The sequence below is a fragment of the Hippichthys cyanospilos genome, chromosome 7 (assembly GCF_059441005.1).
Source record: "Hippichthys cyanospilos isolate Australia breed blue-spotted pipefish chromosome 7, RoL_Hcya_1.0, whole genome shotgun sequence".
Taxonomy (NCBI): Eukaryota; Metazoa; Chordata; class Actinopteri; order Syngnathiformes; family Syngnathidae; genus Hippichthys; species Hippichthys cyanospilos.
This window is the reverse complement of record NC_142375.1, coordinates 19308461-19327376: the sequence shown is the minus strand read 5'-3', so window position 1 is coordinate 19327376 and position 18916 is coordinate 19308461. Positions and strand designations below refer to the sequence as shown.

Below are 18916 nucleotides of genomic sequence, written 5' to 3'. Positions count from 1 at the left end.
CACCGCAGTCAACGTCTGTCAAGTTGGACGCAGAGAGTGACGTTTTTTTAAATGATGATTTGCATATTGCGCGATCAAACTGGCGATTTGTGTTCTCATCAAGATAATTCAGGGAGGATTTTTTTTTAAGTTAACTGAACCCACAGAACAGTCGGGTCAGAATTTTGTGAATGCGGGCGGGTCAACACAAAGTCACAAAGTAAAGAATAACCGACTACAAATTTCCACTACACAAAACGGGTGTGCGATGACGTCGTCAACTACCGTACTGTGTTTTTCCACGTGTTCCAGACGCTTCCTCAAACCCCGCCTCTTCTTTGAATGATGGCTTCTCCCATTGGCCGAGAGAACCTTGTCACAGTAAAACTAAAAATGCCCACGCCCTTCTTTGTTGTGACGTCACTCGCTGGTCCCAAACACGGAAATGCGCATTTACCGTTGCGCTGCGGTTAAAGATAAGTTCAAAATAATAGCGCTATCTCGTAAAACAGAGACATGCCTTGTCTCACGTGATATTTCACGGACGCTCTGAGATGAAGCGGACATTTGGGACTTCAAAGGGCAATTCGACCTTTGGTTAAGAGTTCATTTGGTAGTCCTGAGGTGGAGTGGGGTGTCATGTGGGCTTTGGGGTACGTGTTCGTCTGCCTTCTGCTTCTCTCGTGGCAAGTCAAAATATCGCAGGTGAACTTTTTATTATTACTTTTCCATGTGTTCATTCATTGTGTGCTACTATTAACAGTTGTGGGGGCGTTCCACCAGGCTATTTCTAGCAACACTTCAAAGTTGCCATGACGGGGGTTTTGGGCTTAACTTCTTAAAACAACTTCTAGTAATTGGCCACTGTGGATTGTAGTACTTTATCTCTTTATTTATCGCGGGGGTTAAGTTCCGCAAAAATATCAACGCTAAGCAAAATCCGCGAAGTAGAAATTGAACTTGTTTTGCTGTTGTTCCCTTTTGAGTTTGTTTATTTTATTAAAAAATGAATAAATATAATCTACATGCTTTGTCTGATCCAACCTAGGAGGAGGAAAAATATAATGATAACTATCGAGGTAAATCTGCAATCTGGTCTAAGCTAAAAGGAAAACAAAAGTGCTAGTAAACCTGTAATAGAAGAAATTTTATTTACTTTATTCACTTATTCTATTACAGAGAAGTTATGGTCATAAATGAAAATCCGCAATAGAGTGAAGCCACAACAACTCAAACTTAAACAGTAAGGAAACTCTCAAAAGACACTAATTCTATTTATTACCCTGACCAAGGAGTTTGTTGTACAATTTTCATTATTTATTAAACTAAGTAGTTATTAGTAGCATTTTTCGGTAGACCATAAATTAATCACAATTTTTCAGCTAATCACGATAGGGTTTGCCCCATGTATAGTTCAGGTGTATAGATGACCCGGACCTTATGAACCGGTTGTAGGTAAACATGGGAGAGGTGATTACACCCTCATGGAGGGGTGTTTGTCAGGATATCCTGCTAAGTGAGGAACTCTGAATATTTTATGGAGTAGAAACACCACACACATTCATGTGTTTTTTTTTATGGTTGATCAGGTGGAGGGGGTCAATGCGGTGACCCTCCCAGAAACCCTTCTGTTTGTCTCCACGCTGGACGGAAATCTGCATGCTGTCTCCAAACAGACGGGAGACATCAAATGGACACTGAGAGAAGGTTTGTGTGACTGAGTATTTTTCATACTTGCAACCATTTTCTAACAATGTGCATTTAAAAACAAAACAAAAAATCCAGATCCTGTCATACAAGTGCCCATCAACATCACTGAGTGAGTAACACACATACAAACATGCAAACATACACACACTCATGTACGTGGAACACTAGTGATCATGTGTGTTTTCAGGCCAAGTTTTCTCCCAGACCCAAATGACGGAAGTTTATACATACTGGGCGGCAAACACAAAGAAGGCCTAATGGTGAGGAATGAAGTGCAAGACGGCGTGTGTTTGGTTCAGAATGTCATCTTGGTGATGTGTTCTCCAGAAACTTCCGTTCACCATTCCGGAGCTGGTCCAGTCGGCTCCCTGCAGGAGCTCTGATGGCGTTTTGTATACTGGTGAGGAGCATACTTACAAATGCATCCATTAAATTAGTGGAAAAAAAACAACCTGATCCCGAAGCTTCTCTCTCTTTCGACTAGGGCTGAACGATTAACCATTTTCGGATTGAAATCATGATTACAGGCGATGCAATTTTGGCATTGTCAAACGTGCATTTTTTTAGCACTCATATTTGGTGTCCGTGCATTGTTAGAGGAATAACTTTTAAAGGAACACTTCACTTACTTAGCCACTTTTCAATTAATAATTATCATTTAATCCCAGGTACTTTATAGAACTTTTAGAACTTCATAATTAAGTAAAGTAATTAATTGCTAGTTAACTCATCCAATGCCAGGGACGTATTTTCACGTTCTTTCACGAGTCCATACCTTCAATCCCAGTTACTAAAGTATTGTTTTAATAAGTATTTGGAATAAATGTCCTTAATGTACTTCTCCCAGATACTTAAGTATTAAATTGATATTTAAGTACATTCAGGACATTTATTTCCAAATAAATATTAAAATGTTGCTTAAGTATTTAGGATTTAATGCCCGGACTCTTAAAAAAGAAAAAGTGAAAATACGTCCCTGGTATTGAATGAGTTAATTAGTATGTAATTACCTTAAGTAATTTATTATTTGAAATACTTACTCTCCTGTAGCCAAACAACTAAATAAATAAATAAAAATTTAATGAATTAGTACCTAAATAGAACTTTAAAACATGTCTTTGGGACTGTACAGGTTGATTAGACAAAAGACAAACTTTTCGATGTTGAAAATGACTAAATCAAGTATCCATTTCAGTTTTTATTGTACGGTGTAATTTTGTTTCATTTTGCATTTGTTATTGTAACATTGTGTATATTGCACTAAACCTTGGTTTGGAGGACAAAAGTTCCAAATGAATTGAAAATATAGTACCTGACAGAAAAAGAAAAAAAATGCATACATATATTATTATTCTCCCTACCAATTATCCAGCAGACTATCTCTGTGCTCAGAAGTGACATGCAGTACTGTTGATTATTTACAAAAAATGTGTATTTCATTTTTTTTACAGGCAAAAAGCAGGATGTGTGGTTTTTAGTGGATCCTGAAACAGGAGCAAAGCAAACCAGTCTAACTACGTCATCATCTGATTCCATGTGTGCCAACACCCCTCTCCTCTACATTGGACGCACGGGTAAAACACACACTTATGCTGCACAAAGGTTCACTGCATATTCGTCCCTCTTAAAATCCTGTTTCCTCTTTGCAGAATACATGGTCACAATGTTTGATACGAAGAAGCAGGAGCTGCGCTGGAATGCAACGTACAACGACTACTCTGCTTTGCCGTACGATGAGAAGCTTGACTACCGTAAGTGTCAATCACGTTTAATACCGGAAGCGAAAACCCTTTTGACGTCTACAATGAAGAAATCACCACATGCATGTTTTCAACGGAAAAAAAAACAAAAAACTAATGTGTTGAATTGGTAAATTCGGGATCAGTGACTTGACTAGCTTTACTCCACATTTTGCGACGGGTTTAGAGAAATAATTAATCCACATTGCACTGATTTTGTCTGCGTCCTAAGCAGAGGGTTTATAACCAGTTCTTTTCTATATTTGTCTATCTTGCACACACATAAAAAGGTGCTGCCCATTTTAGGCAGTGTTGAAGAGTACTGCTGCAACATTTTTTTTAAACCACTACCTAAAACAAGCAGAATATTGGGCTGTCAATATGGAATATTTTGAAAATGAATTATTTTGTTGATTTATCCATTGAATGATAATAATCAGATGAGATTATATTCAGAATGAAACTGTATTAAAAAATGAAAAAATATTTCACACGTAACACATTTTTACCTAATTATGACTGACCATATCTATATTTTTTTTGTACTTTGATTTAGCAGGGCACTACTTTCCTCGCCCTAGTACTCCAAAGTCTCCCCATAAATTTTGGTCTACAAGACAAATTTACCACCTGAAAAAAGCACATTTAAGTGAGTCTGGTTTGTTAAAAAGTGATCAGTAGGAATGGCAACTCATTCGAGGCTGCCAGCGTCAAAGTGTGCTTCGCCATTTACATCACGTCAGCCTGTATAGAGCACTTGAGCGCTGTTAGCTAGCGGCTAATTTATGCTAGATGGAACCCGAGCCCTGAATTGGTGATTGAATGTGATTTCAAGAACAAGGTTTTGTTGTTAGTACACCTACGCAACTCCTACTACTTCAAACTCATTAAAAAATGACACACTTTTAGACGCTAATATAATAATCGTTATGTATACGTTACCCCTCCAGGGATGGCTCATCTCGTATCTAGTGGCAACGGCCTTCTGGTTACTGTTGACAGAGAGTCAGGTAAGTCCTTCAATTTCTAAAATTCATCCTTGCAGCCACCTGCACCTGAGTGAGTGTCTTTCTACCTCGACTTGGTCCAGGTGACGTGCTATGGAGTCAAGACTACGGCTCGCCCGTGGTGGGGGTCTACTTGTACTCGGGCGACTCGCTCAGACACGCTCCCCACCTGTCCCTCGCCGTTGAGACCTTACGCTTCCTCACTTTCTCCTCCTCCTCCATCGCCGGCGAGGAGGCGGATGTCCACTCCACTCTCAAGTGGAGCTATCAGTTTGTGAAGGAGCAAGCAAGCGCACAAACACAACTTGTGTAAATCACACACGCGCAAACATAAGTGTGCTTAACAATCAAAATATTTGGTAATCTTCTAACAACAATTTGTAGCTTTTGTATGCAACACATGTATAATATACAACAAATCACTTTGCAACCTTCCATTGCAACAATATTATTGAGTTTATGCCCAAGGACATATCCTCTCTCTTTAAGGCCCACCCTGTACGTCGGAAAACTGGACTCCCACCTCTATGCTTCAACTTCCCTGGTTCACCACGGATTCTCCTTAGTGGTGAGTCGAGTTACAAATGTATTTTCCGTGACCGTCCCAGCCAAGTTTTGGTGGCGATGCTCCCGATCTCGCGCAACAACAGTAATATGACGCTTGTGTCCATGGCAGCCTCGGGGTCTGACGCTGGGCCGGATTGAAGGTCCTGAGACGGCCGGCGTGACGGTCAGCGGGCGAGGGGAGTATGAGATCATACCGTCCACCGACGTACGCTATCCTCCTGGGAGCACCACTAGCCGCAAAAACCACTGGCTGTTAATCGGTAGGTAGATTTTTAAGTCATGAAAATTATTAAAATAAATGTAATTCTGGGCTTTACTACCCAAAAAAAACCCAAAACAACTTTCATATCCTTAGTGCCAAAAGGTAAAAGTTGTAATTGAATCCTGTGAAAATAAGGGATTACTAGACGAGCTTTAGGTTGTTTATGAAGTAGTGACATAGGTCAATTTGTTGCACAGCTTACTTGCATCGCTGACTTAAATCATTGCTTATAAAAATCGGCATGGCAATTAATCACTCAGGCCCTAAATACAATATATTTTTTTTCATATGGCATTTTAACAACAGCTACAGATTTAACAAAGTGCTTCACAAAGCATTTAACAAAACAAATTAACACTAATACAATGAAATACATAAAAAACTAACATTCTGACAATATGCCTTGTTGTTAGATAAAAGAGAAGAAATTCAAAGTCTTCTTTAATCAGTGGAGCAGAGAGGCCAAGATCACAGCACATCACACAAGTTTGCTTAAGGCGAAATTTGAAAGTAATCCAGCAGTTCAACAGGAGCGCAAGAGCAGTTTAGGTTACTTCAAACACAATAAGAGCCTATCAGTGTCAGGGTGTGATTGATCTTTGTTTTCCAACACCCACCAACTGAAGCACAAAAGAAGTCCAATGCATAAAAATGGATCGAATCAACATAAAGAAAGCATAAAGTAAGAGAATAAAGAATAACAATAAACAATAACTATGTCTGTTAAAAATAAGTCGACCAACCAACTCAAATGAAGCCTTTTTTTTATCACTTAAAAATGTCATTCAATTCAATCCAGTTTAATTGTTCAGCTCCAGTTTGCATCCTTAAAAACCTCTGTGTCAATTTTGACCCAATTTGGGCCAATAATCTAGGCCAGGGGTTGGCAATTTTATTGACTTGAGGGCCACAAAATGTTCTAAAATTTGACAAAAGTGCCGAACCAGGGTGGAGTGTTTTCATAATCTACCTTTATAATAGAAACAAAATGCTATATATTGTAACAGAAAATGAACAAAAGCATTACAAGAGTATTATTCAAGCCTCATGTATTTAACTATTTACTTAATTGATTGATTGATTGACAGCTTTTATCCTTTTTTTTTTGCGCTGATTGTTCTGCTATCCCTGCATTTGGCGGGCTGGATTAAACCGCTTACTGCAGTGGTGTCAGACAAATTTTTATTTTGGGCCGCATTGTAGTGATAGTTTCTGTCGGAGGGCCGGATCGACTGTGAATTCAAATACATTTTAAGTGTGTTGATCACACATTTACCAAGATTTGATATCAGAAGCCGGCAAAAACTGTTCAAAAGAGATTTGGAGAATAAGAAAATGTTTGTTTTTCTTCCCCCACATTTTTAAAAGTTAAAGACAACTTGCAATTTTGGTATTTTAGTCAGAAACCTGAAGTCACATCAGCATTTCAAGGGCCACAAAAAGTGAGGTGGCGGGCCGGGTCTGGCCCCCGGGCCTTGACTTTGACACCTGTAGCTTTTTTTGGCCACATCTGATCTGGACACATCTAACAAAAAGCTAAATAAATATAGGAGGCTAAAGATTACTACAATTTTTTGACAAAACCGGTAGAGGTTCAATAGACATTCATTCCTAAATCCTTGCTGACAATTGGGACCCGTATGACCATTGACACCCAGCGGGTAAATGTCTTTTGCACTTCAGGCCACCACGAGCTCCCACCAGTAGCGCACACCACCATGTTGAGGGAATCCCGGGTCAGCCTGCCGCGCTCCGGCGAAGCCGTCATCCCTCCTCCATCCTCCTCGTCATCCTCGCGCACCTCTAGCTACAACCGGCACCATGTGAGTCCTACTTTCTCCACGCCGTCCAGCTCCCTCATTTCACGTCTGCGTCGTCCTATAGTTCTGGTCTGTCGGCCGGGGCGACGGCGAAAAAGGAGCCGGCGACAGGAGAGCATCCGGAGAGGCCCACAAGTCGGTGGCGGTGCGTCCCGTCTACATGACGCAGGACTGCCTGACTCTGACTGTGGTGACCGTGTTGCTGGGAGGGTGGCTGGCATTCGCCTTCACATATAACGTCAGCCAACGCACATCGACATTTACTCCTTCACACAATACATTTTGTAAGGAAACTCCAAACGCGTAACTGTTCTTCTCTTTTGCATGCCAGCGAGCAGCCAAGAAGCTAAAAGCTCTGCAGCAGCAATTCGAGGAGGCGTTTGAATCTTGCGTCCAGCGCGCACAGACCAACACGCCCACACTGACCATCGATTCTTCCAATTCGACTATTTCTACCAACACCAATGTCTCAAGCGGTAAACAAAGGAAAATTGAGTAATATTGGTCCAATTCATATGAACATATTATTACATTCGTATGAATCGGACAGGAATTTAAACTCGTCTGTGGTGTGCTGAAAAACACAAAACACTGCTTGTTCACTTCTTTCTCTGTCCAGACTCCCAGCATGCACCAGCAGACACTCGTTTGACTCTTTCCCTTGACAGCAGTGCAGCGTCGAGAGGGGACGGTCCCAACAACACGGAAGGCCATCAAACTACTTCAGGTTGCAACCCAACTGTCTTCTGTCTACTTTTCATCCCAGAGATACATTAGATTTATTACTGCTCATTTCCCTCAGCAGAAAACCGAGAGGAGGTGCACTTGGGAAAGATCTCCTTCAACACTTTCGAGGTCCTCGGGCGCGGCAGCTCGGGAACGTTCGTCTTCAGGTATGCTTGCCATTGTAATGGAAAATAAGTAGTAGAATATGACCCCGTTTTTTTTTGTTTGTTTTTTTAAACAAAGACCCTTTCATTTAACGTACATGAGAACTCTCCTAGCTAGAACGAGACGACCTAGACTGATAAGCGAGTTCAACAACACAGACGTATAACATTGTATGTATTGTATATCACGATATATTTGACTCCATTACTGTAGTTCCTGCATCCATAGCCTGAAGAATCTTCTCTTTCAGGCCACCAGACTGTTAAGGCTTGTGTCTTTGAAGCTTCAAATTCTGGAAGAAATTTTGACCCAACTTGATGTTTTTGATGTGTGATACCAAAGGAAAAGCAGACAAAAAAAACATTAGCATTCTAAAATATTGCATAGATTGTCACGAGGTGTGTCAAATTTAGCCCATGTTGGGCTCATTTACTGCCATTCAAAATTGGAAATAGTGTCAGTTTTGGACATATCGAAAACACGATGTTTTATCATGCATTTCCCCCAATTTTTGCATTAATCTGCAACTCAAGAACGGGGCGCAATACAGATTTTTGTGTTGACACCCCAAAACAACCGGGTAGCGCTAGTGGCCAACTTGTGACATTCACACACCTTTCAATGACTTTGATGATTGGCTTAGCCTGGACTCCCATAATGCAAAAGTCTTCAAAAGTCCTAACACTCTAGTTAAGACATAATAAATATTCCTATTTCAATTTAATAAAATACAGCGTAGTTACTTTTGCTTTTATCGCATTTTTACAATTTTTGTACATAAAGGGGGCATATGTCATCCCCCAACAGAAATTATGCAAAATATGTTTGGATTGGGCTGATGCCATTGAACATTTTGAGGGGATGTAAGTAAATATATATTTAAATTTGACGATGTTCTGGGTGATAATAAGGTCAGGCTAGTGGAAAATCCCTGGACACCAGTGCTGAAAGAAACCGGAAAAAACATTTGTTCTCCAGACTTATCTCGCCTTAATCCTCCCCCCAAAAATGCACTACCGGTTTCTGTCCTCGCCCCACTGAGAGATCAATAATCTCACCTGGCTATTTGCGCCTGACGCAGGGGTAACTTTGACGGACGCCGCGCGGCGGTCAAGCGAATCCTCCCAGAGTGTTTTGAGGTGGCAGAGCGTGAAGTGCAGCTCCTGCGACAGTCCGACATGCATCCTAACGTCATCAGGTACTTCTGCACGGAAAGGGACCACCTCTTCACGTACATCGCCATTGATCTGTGCGCCGCCACCGTGCAGCAGGTCAGTTTGAATGGGACTTTTGTTTTTATTCGTAATCATTATTTCAGCACTGATATAATGCAACTGAAGTGTACCTTTTGTATGCTATTGCTTTGTCTGCAGTATGTGGATGATCCATCTAATTTTCCTGACCTCACTCCAATTATGTTGTTGGAGCAGACCATGTGTGGCCTCTCACACCTCCACTCCCTCAATATAGGTACACACACAAGAGATGTAATCATACATTCATTAAAGTGAGATTTGAGTACTGGCATACAGTTAAATACATGGTTTGGATGAATATAATATATAATAAATCAGGATAATGAATATAATTATTGATGGTGTAACCTGCGAAAGCCTCCGTAGTTTCATCCTTAACATGATAAATGATGCTATTGTAAATTAAAATGCATTAGAGCTGGGGAAAAAGTTGACCAAGGCAGGTGAGTCATCTTGAAAAAATAGGTTGACTGTGATCCTTAAAAAGTGTTTTAACGCATTCAACTATGAATGTAAAAAGAAAAAAAGGTCTTAATTGGCATTGAAAATGTAAATCAGTCTTAAAATCCTTAAAAAGATATTTAATGCACAAACCAAGTGTTACAATGATATGTTTTTGTTCTCTTGTCTGCTTCACTCAGTCCATCGAGACCTGAAGCCTCGGAATATCCTGCTCTCCTTTCCCTGCGCGCTGGGCAAAATCCGAGCTCTCATTTCCGACTTTGGGCTGTGCAAAAAGATCCAAGATGGTCGGAGCAGCTTCTCCTTGCGCTCGGGCATACTGGGCACCGAAGGCTGGATCGCTCCCGAGCTGCTGGAAAGCATTCCCGGCTGCAAACCGGTCAGTCTCGCATGTTGCCGCCCAATCGCCTACGTGGGTTTCCTCTCCGCTCCTCCAACCGGCTCAGCGCTCTTACTTGTCTTCAGACCGCTGCTGTGGACATCTTCTCGGCCGGCTGCATCTTCTACTACGTGCTCAGCAGGGGGAAGCACCCGTTTGGCGAGACTTTGATGCGACAAATGAACATCCTGTCTGGAGATTATTCACTCTCACATTTCATGGATAATTTACACGGTGAGGATGGATAATGGGTGCATGTGTAAAGTTGTTCTTTGTTGTTTTTATGGGTGTTAGGTTTGAAATAACCCCAGCAAAAAGTAAAACTAGCATATCGAAATACCCTATTTAAATACTCTATAGGGATATTTTTTACAGCATTTAAGGCATCTCATTTTGAAAGGTCTTAAAATATACTTAAATCCTACTTTATACATTAAGATTTAGATAATTTAATAACTTTCAACAAGAAATGAGGATGTCCAATATTTTTAATTTTTTGTTGGTTCACTTACAAACCAAATGAGTGTTCTGCCATCTTGTGGTTGACATTGGAACGACATATTCATTAACTCATTTTTTTTTTCAGGGGAAAAACACCCCTAGCTTAGACCGTATATATAATTTGTTTTTTTAGTATATATTTTATATATATTATATATGTATATTTTTTTTATTTGACTTCCTCCCTAAGTGTACAAATAAGAGTGACATAAGCGGGACCATGAACCAGTATCCAATGCTGGACTTTGCTTAGTTATGTTTACTTTTTCTTCAATATTTATTTCTATATTTTCAAAACATTTTACAGGAATTAAAACTCAAAACTAATCTCAAACATGAAAAGCATTCTTTAAAATTCTGAAAAAAAATTAACATTTTTGCTCAAGAGCGAGGAAACAATATTATTTGTAGGGGAAGCTCATCATCAAATATGTGTAGTGCTTTGCTAATATTTTGAAAGTGTTTCTAATTTTAGTTTGAACAGTCAGCCAAAGTGGGTGGAGCAATGATGCAATTTGCAACAACTAACCGCCAGCAACGTTGTGCCCTATCAGAAGACGTTGTGGCCGAGGACCTGATCAAGCAGATGATCAGCGCGGAGGCGGCGTTTCGTCCCTCGTCCGCCCGCGTCCTCAAGCATCCCTTCTTCTGGAGCCCCGAGAAACAGCTGCTCTTCTTCCAAGTCTGTCGCTTCACTTACTTACTACTCAGTCAACCTGTGTATGAAATGCTTTCCAGTTTTGCAAAACAAGTCAGTCACTTTGTTAATTTTGTTAACATGGCTTGGAATTTGTCAAGAACGTTAAAGATACAATGAGATCAACAGCGATCAAAATCTAGAATGCCACCTAGAAGTTGCAGTTGAATTTGTATGTGCATATTTTTTATTTACAGGACGTGAGCGACCGCATTGAGAACGAACCATCCGATAGTGATATTATGTTGAATCTTGAGAGCGAGCACCGACTGGTGGTGCGAACCAACTGGAGGCTGCACATCTCTATGCCCCTGCAGATGGGTAAGAAACACAATTTGAAGAACATTTATTGCCACGGGTTTTCTTAGGCAGATCAGTGGTAGGCCGTCAGAGCCATCAAGGCCTTCTCTGCTGGCCTAACATAACTTGACATCATTATCATAATTACAATAAAAGTCAATTTAATTTTTCATGCATTTATCATAAATATATATTTATAATCGTTTTCCATATTCTGTTCTCTTCATGTTATATTATATCCATTTGGTTACGCCCTTTCCAGTGTTTTAGGGGTAGTGTTTTAGGGGTAGAGTTTTTATCCAATCAGAATTCAGCTAACGTGTCGTCAGGCTGTATGAAATCTGCCCGAGTTCTTCACAATCAACAGTTGCGGGCGTCTGTGCAGTGAGAGTGAACGGGCACATTAGAGTTAATAGACTGTTGTACTAGCCAATCAGACCACAAGTTGGCGACAGTGAGGCTAGCTAGAAAGCCTCATGTTACAGCCATTTTGGTGAGTGCAAGCATTTTATTGAGGTATTTTTTCATTTTTAATGTTTAATGTTTTCATGTAATGTTTTTGCCATTTTAATTCATTCATATTCAACTAATGGTAAGTAAAATGATGTTCTTCCTATTTTAAATTGCGATTTGTAATTATGCATATAAAATAAAATGATGTTCTTCCTATATTAAACTGCGATTTGTAATCATTCATACAATCTCGTCAAAACCTGCCTGCTCTTGGTGGACTTCATTAAACTTTGTGGAAAAATCATTTTAAATTCCCTTTAGTTTTTAAGTTTTGACAGTATCACGTATCGTGATAAGTTTGAATTGCTGATGCGGGTTTATTCATGTTTAAATGCTCCGAAAAGTAGCCTGTGTTGTACACGATTAAGGTGATGCAACGCCCAGGAATGCGTACGTGTGCTTCTGAGGAGTACATTAATTTATTCAAGTAGGACATCACTGAAGGTGTTAAGTGTGAAACACACAGACCGCCACCGATATATATATATATATATATATATATATATATATATATATATATATATATATATATATATATATATATATATATATATATATATATATATATATATATATATATATATATATATATATATATATATATTGCTTTTGTACAGAGGCTGTTCTATTGCCCACACAGTCTCTTTTCCATTCTTTTCGCAGACTTGAGGCGTTTCAGGTCCTACAAAGGCAGCTCGGTGCGAGACCTGCTGAGGGCCCTGAGGAATAAGGTCAACCCTCTCGCTTCTTCTGCGCTCATGCTCCAGACGTCTTTCGCTTTGACCTCGCGCCCTGACATCCTGTTTTTTTTTTCTTTATAACTCCATTGTTTTCTTTTTTTGTTTAACAGAAGGCTCACTACCACCAGATGCCGCCCGAAGTGCAGCAGAGCCTCGGCGAGCTGCCCGACGGCTTCGTGGGCTACTTCACCAGCCGCTTCCCCAAGTTACTGATGCACACGCACAGCGCTTTGCAGGGCTACGCCCACGAGAGACTGTTTCAACCCTACTACATGCCCCCCGGTTCCAAGTAACAGCCACGCCCATCTCACTCCTCTCCCCTTATTGCTTTTGTAAAGCTGTCACTGTATTTACATTTATCTTAAGGCTTGGTTGATCTATTTATTTTTTTAACAGACTTGAGAGAGGGTGTTTGCAAACGCCCCTTAACTCATTCAATCCCAAAGACGTGATTTTACGTTTTGTTTTTTTTTATAGTCCCAGCGTTTGGCTAGAGGAAGCAAAAAGGCAGGTACTAAATGAACTTTGACTTTAGTACTTTTGCACAACAAGCACTAAACTAATGGGAAAGTACTCTTTTATTGGATTACTTTATTTCCTAAATTATTCAATGACTTTGGTAGTTGTAATCAATTAAATGAGTACTTTATTACATGAAGTAATTGATTGTTTTAGCATTTAATTAATTTAGTATGAGCCATTTTTAGACCCTCCTTTAACACTTGAAAAACAATTGAAGGAGATAAATAAGTACCTGGGATTGAATGTTTGACTCTTAAAAAAAAACGTCAAAATACATTTTTTGATCGAATGAGTTACTGATATTTAATTCCACTGTCAACCACTGGATGGCATATTATTTGTTTGGTTTGTGAGGGTGAAAGTTTGAATGAATATGTCGACTTTTATATATATTGAAAAGGATCTGCAACCTCTGGTAAAAATTATGAAATTACCTGTTGTTCATACAGTTGTCAACTTTCTGGTTTAAAAAAAAACGCTTCGAGAAATCAAGAAAAGATGTTATTTTTTAGACCAAGCAGAAGGAAAAAAAAATATTGACTCACTCAATTCTGACGTAAAAAGAATTATACACTCAGGTTATAAAGAAAGGTGGGCTGTATTATTTGATGCTTTTAAAGCAAGTCCAAAAGGTATTATTAGGTCAAGTGGCAATAATAAATAAATACATTTTGTGGAAAAACAAAAAATCTTGTGCACTTCAAGGTAGCGACACTGAATGACAAAACTTCCCACCACGACAAATATGTCGATAAACACTTTGCTCCGCATCACATGGCTCTTTTAACTCTGAGGCTTACAAAAGTTTACTGCTGTTTTTTTATTTTATTATTTATTTACTTTTATTCTTGATGTTATGTGAACCTGTTCCTGTTACTACGCACTGAAGAGTTGGCCTGCTGTAGATGTACAATCAATGTTGAGGGATATTCTGACTTTCTGAATTAAATTCCTACTTTGATTGTGCTAATGAATGTAGCGTATTGAGAGATTTTCTCGGTTGGTTCACTCATATGGCAGAAATAAAACACTTTCTTGTTTTTTTTTCTTTCATTGTATGTTTGTTTATTTTATCCAACATCCACAAAAGTTACTGTGTATATATATATATATATATATATATATATATATATATATATATATATATATATATATATATATATATATATATATATATATATTCTTGTGTGTGTGTGTGTGTGTGTGTGTGTGTGTGTGTGTGTGTGTGTGTGTGTGTAGCAGTTGTACAAGTGTAGCAGTCATACAAAAGCTATTTTTGGTGTCCCAAAAATTGCACAATAAGAAGGATAAAGTAAGAAGGTTCAAATTGTATTTAAAAGACGAGCAAAAATCAACAACGGAAATTGACAAATGTCACAGATTTTTATTAAAATAATAGAATGAATTTACATGTAGCATCCGTCGTCGTCTTCATTTTGTAACCACTATAACTTAGTCCATGTTGGTAGAAAAGTGCACTGTTTACTTTTGAGTGTTGGTTTGTTTAGCTTCAACATGCCTGTTTTGTTCCTCTTTTCGACCTTCAAAAGTGTTGCATTTTCGCTTTTTACTCTCTGGCTCATTGTTACCTGTGTATTACTTGAGGTTGATTTAGAAGGCTTTTTCAGAAATTTCTCAGTAATAATTGTTGTCATGGTAACTAATTACAGTTTTAGGTTTCATGCATCAACACATTTAAATGAAAAAGTTGCTTTTTTTTTGCTTTAAATGTCAAGACACCAACTTGTTAGGTCATTTTTTGCTAAACCGTTTACATAGTTTATTTTCTTCTGGAAAAAAACATGGAAATGTCTCTAAACCTTCAAAACAAATGAAGTCTCTTGCTGGGAAGTAAACAGACAGTCAATTGTCTTTTTTTTTTATTTTTTAAACAATACTTTTTTTATCGTTTTCATTTTCAGCCTCACTAAATCCAGAGCATAATATGACCCCCTCTTGTTTATTTATCCTTATTTAACAACACACTTGAAAGCTGAGGTAATAAAAAACAGCCTTCCACTAAATATGTCCTCCGTTTGAAATGTAAATAAATTTGACATAATTATCACGCTTTGATTCGAATGACTTCCTGAGCGCTAGTTTCATAATATGTTGCAATACTTGCTGTTGACCAACAGAGGGCAATGTCTGACACTTGTAGTCGAAACAGAAGAGCTCCAGACATATTTTACGACCAAATCGTCAGCTAATGAACTGTTGAGATGTTCTTTTGTACAATTATGTGGGTTGCCCTCTGCCTTGTGTGTACCAACTAATTAAAGAGTTCAACAGCGGCTCCAGTCAAAAAGCACCATGGGGACTCACTGTCTTAACCAAAGCAAGAAGGAGAGGCGCATGCAGAGACATACACACACAGGAAAAAATAATAAATAAATAAATAGATTAAAAAAAAATGCACTGGCTTGGCAATATTTCAAGTCATTGCCCACGCAAATAGAGTGGAGCCATATACACTCATAAGCAAACAAAAACAATTTTTTTTAAATATATTACTGCGAGTGATTCAGTGTGGTCTATTAATCATTCTTTATTGAGGATAAAGAATATGTGACTTATTATATCATCCGTCTATATGTGTGGCTTCCCTGATGAAATATCGGTTGCTAATAAAACCTCAACTACTGATGCTAACTGTTTATATGGCAATGGTATTTGCTATCTTGTTAGTATTAAGCTAAGCAGAATTTTGGAAGGCAAAACGATTCCAGTTTCAAAACAACACATTTTTTTTGTATGTTTAGCTAGATGTAAACCAGCTTAAAAAAAAAAAAAAATCCCTCTCAGAATTCTGCCTTTATTTCGTTCACTGACACTTTTTTGGTGCATTAATGTTTCATTTCAATTTATAAATGACTTAATGCTTGTAATATGTACGCAGTATCAACCCTTGTGAAATTATGTTACGAATTATGGAAATTCTTTAGATTTTTTTTTTCTGATATCATAAAAGAATCAGTTGGACAAAACACTAGGGTGCTGAAATTTCCAGCAGATGATTGAAACGTAAATGTTCAAAATGCAACGATTTTGATATTGCTATGTGATTGCAGCTGGACGTGCGAGATTTTGTATACAAAACACGATCATAGTCCCAATTGTGGACCATAGAAAAACATTATAATTCTAGTTATGCATTTTAATAGGATTATTACATTGATTTTCTTGCGATTTTTGCAACTTTACGTTGGGCGGCGATCAAACAATGTCATTAAACTGAAAATTCTTTGTTGACTTGTGTTTCACCTCAAGCCAGTAGATGGTGGTAGAGACTAGCTAAAACTGCACCCCTGGTATGAATGTTCCCCAAAAACTGCACGTGGACAACCCAAGAACACCATGTCCTGCCTCAGTGAACGTCTTACCTTCCGTTTCACACCTCTGGGGATTTTCCTTTATGTTTTGCACTCCCCTCCTTTTGTGGAACACCGCAGGAGGTTGTTTTTGTGCGTATGTGTGTGTGTGCACGAGAGGGAAGTGGATTTACTCACTCCGTTTGAGCAAGAGGACAGGAAGTGAGCTCCGTAGAGGAAACTTGACCCCCCCCCCTCCCTCTTAGTACTTTTACTTGTCTTCCGCCCTTTGTACCCCCATCCCCCTTCCATCTCTTCTTCTTTACTGTTTTCCTTCTTTCCAGCAGACCTGAGTGCAGTGTGCCGTCACATTACAACTTTCCTCACTTCCTCTTGTATGATATATATATATATATATATATATATATATATATATATATATATATATATATATATATATATATATATATATATATATTTTTTTTTTTTTTTTTTTTGAGCTATTGCAAAAATAGTGAAACTGTTTTTATCATACTTTGTATCATTGAATAGCCAGCTGACCCTTTTAAGGCAGTTGAAGCATACTAATCCTCTCCCCACCTAGAGTGTTAAAGTATTAGTCGTTCTATACAGAAGATAAAGAATATACGACCTGTGTACTGTTAATTGTATGCCTATGTGCGTTGCTACACTTTGTATTTAATCTGTGGTTTAGGGCGATGCAAGATGGCTGCCAGTAGCATCACTTTTTAGGCGGGAGGTGGCATGATTACCATTATGATGCTCATGCAGCAATATGTGTAAATCAGTGGTGGACCATCGGGGCCAGCAAGGCCTAATATAACCTAAAATTATCATTAACTATCACTAACTATATTATCATAACTATAATAAACTATAATAATTATAATAACTATAATAAGTCAATTTCATTTTAAATTTATTTTTACTAAATATATATATTTTATATTTAAAATTATTCTCCATATTCTGCGCTTTTCGCGTTATTATATCCATGTGGTTACACTCCTACAAGTGCTGCCGTTTTAGTGTAGAGTTTTTAGCCAATTAGAATTCAGCTAACGCGTGTCGCCAGGCAGACTTCCAGGCAGACCACGTCTGCTCAGCTGGGTGGCACCCAGCCATTTATGAACAGTCAAAGGCTGCTTCATTGGTGCAATGACATGTTAAGTACGGGCCCATATTTTTGTTGGACAGCTACAATAGCCAATCACCCATGAAAACGCTTTCAGGAAACCTCACGTAGAACGTGAGGTAATTGGACGCCCACTACAGTAAGGCGGTGCTAAATTAATCCACCACATTTGAAGGTGGAAGTAGTTAAATTAAGAAAACATGTTGTTCAACCAGCTAACGTTAGCATTAGCGTAAGCTTTTTTTTTCTTTTTTTTTTTCAAACCCACAATGGCTGAAGAAAAGCAAAACGGAAATTGGACCGACACGACTTTCAGCAATGGCGTCAATGTCAATACAAACGGATTTGATATTGGAAATGAAACACCAAGACAAACTACAAGCAAATCATGTAAGTCTTTGTGAGGAAAAAAAAGGAATGGATTTTTGTACTGAAATAACTTTTTAGTTTTGGTGAGTTAATACGTTTTTGACATTTAATGTCATTCGTATTCAATTGTTATGTTGAATTTGCTTTTGTTGTAGTTAGGTTTTGCTCATTTTTCTGTTCCACTCGCATCTGCCTTGATTGTCCGCGTTCTCGTTAGATTTCCTCCACCTGTCTGGTGATACTTTATCCATCCACTTCTGCTCCCGTTCGGTCCTGCCTAATTCCCTTGTTAAATCTTCCTTTTTTGAGCCACTTATTCGTCAGTTTTCCTGCATTTTTCCGTTTCTCTTCCTTCTTCCTCCCAACCCAACTCACCATGCAGACGTGATTCTTATATTAAATTTCCACTTGTAATTTAGCGTACAATCTTGTTAAAGCTTCCCTGCACTTGGTGGGCTTTATAGAACTTCGTGGACGAATAATTTGAAATTATTATGACTTATTCTAAGTTTTTACATGTATAATTGCTGATGGGTTTAGTTATGTTTAAATGCTCTGGAAAAAAAAGCCTGTGTACGTGCGCATTAGGGGCCTAAGTGTGAAATGCTCTTTGTTCTATCTATCTATCTATCTATCTATCTATCTATCTATCTATCTATCTATCTATCTATCTATCTATCTATCTATCTATCTATCTATCTATCTATCTATCTATCTATCTATCTATCTATCTAT

General features: G+C 38.5%; 1 protein-coding gene across 2 annotated transcripts; it reads left to right on the top strand.

Annotated features, from left to right (window-relative positions):
- The first annotated feature begins 425 nt into the window (after nt 1-425).
- On the top strand, nt 426-14388 carry ern2 (endoplasmic reticulum to nucleus signaling 2). 2 transcript variants are annotated; one of them, XM_088420251.1, is made up of 24 exons: nt 426-684; nt 1569-1686; nt 1765-1798; nt 1877-1949; nt 2017-2089; nt 3141-3263; nt 3339-3440; nt 4379-4438; nt 4519-4744; nt 4925-5003; nt 5112-5262; nt 6948-7087; nt 7149-7322; nt 7416-7560; nt 7704-7811; nt 7890-7977; nt 9057-9246; nt 9349-9445; nt 9873-10072; nt 10159-10306; nt 11128-11255; nt 11468-11591; nt 12747-12814; nt 12934-14388. In XM_088420251.1, exons 1-24 carry the CDS (start codon nt 619-621, stop codon nt 13114-13116), a joined length of 2898 nt encoding a protein of 965 aa, XP_088276377.1. In that variant the 5' UTR covers nt 426-618; the 3' UTR covers nt 13117-14388. The 2 variants fall into 2 exon arrangements, with proteins under 2 accessions (XP_088276377.1, XP_088276376.1); XM_088420250.1 differs by having other exon boundaries at nt 3141-3440.
- The last annotated feature ends 4528 nt before the right edge of the window (nt 14389-18916 follow it).

Coding starts and splice junctions, on each gene's coding strand:
- ern2 (XM_088420250.1), top strand. CDS start 619: ATGTGGGCTTTGGGGTACGTGTTCGTCTGCCTTCTGCTTCTCTCGTGG. Junction 9,446..9,872: donor CCTCCACTCCCTCAATATAG/GTACACACACAA, acceptor TGCTTCACTCAG/TCCATCGAGACCTGAAGCCT. Junction 10,307..11,127: donor TTTCATGGATAATTTACACG/GTGAGGATGGAT, acceptor GTGCCCTATCAG/AAGACGTTGTGGCCGAGGAC.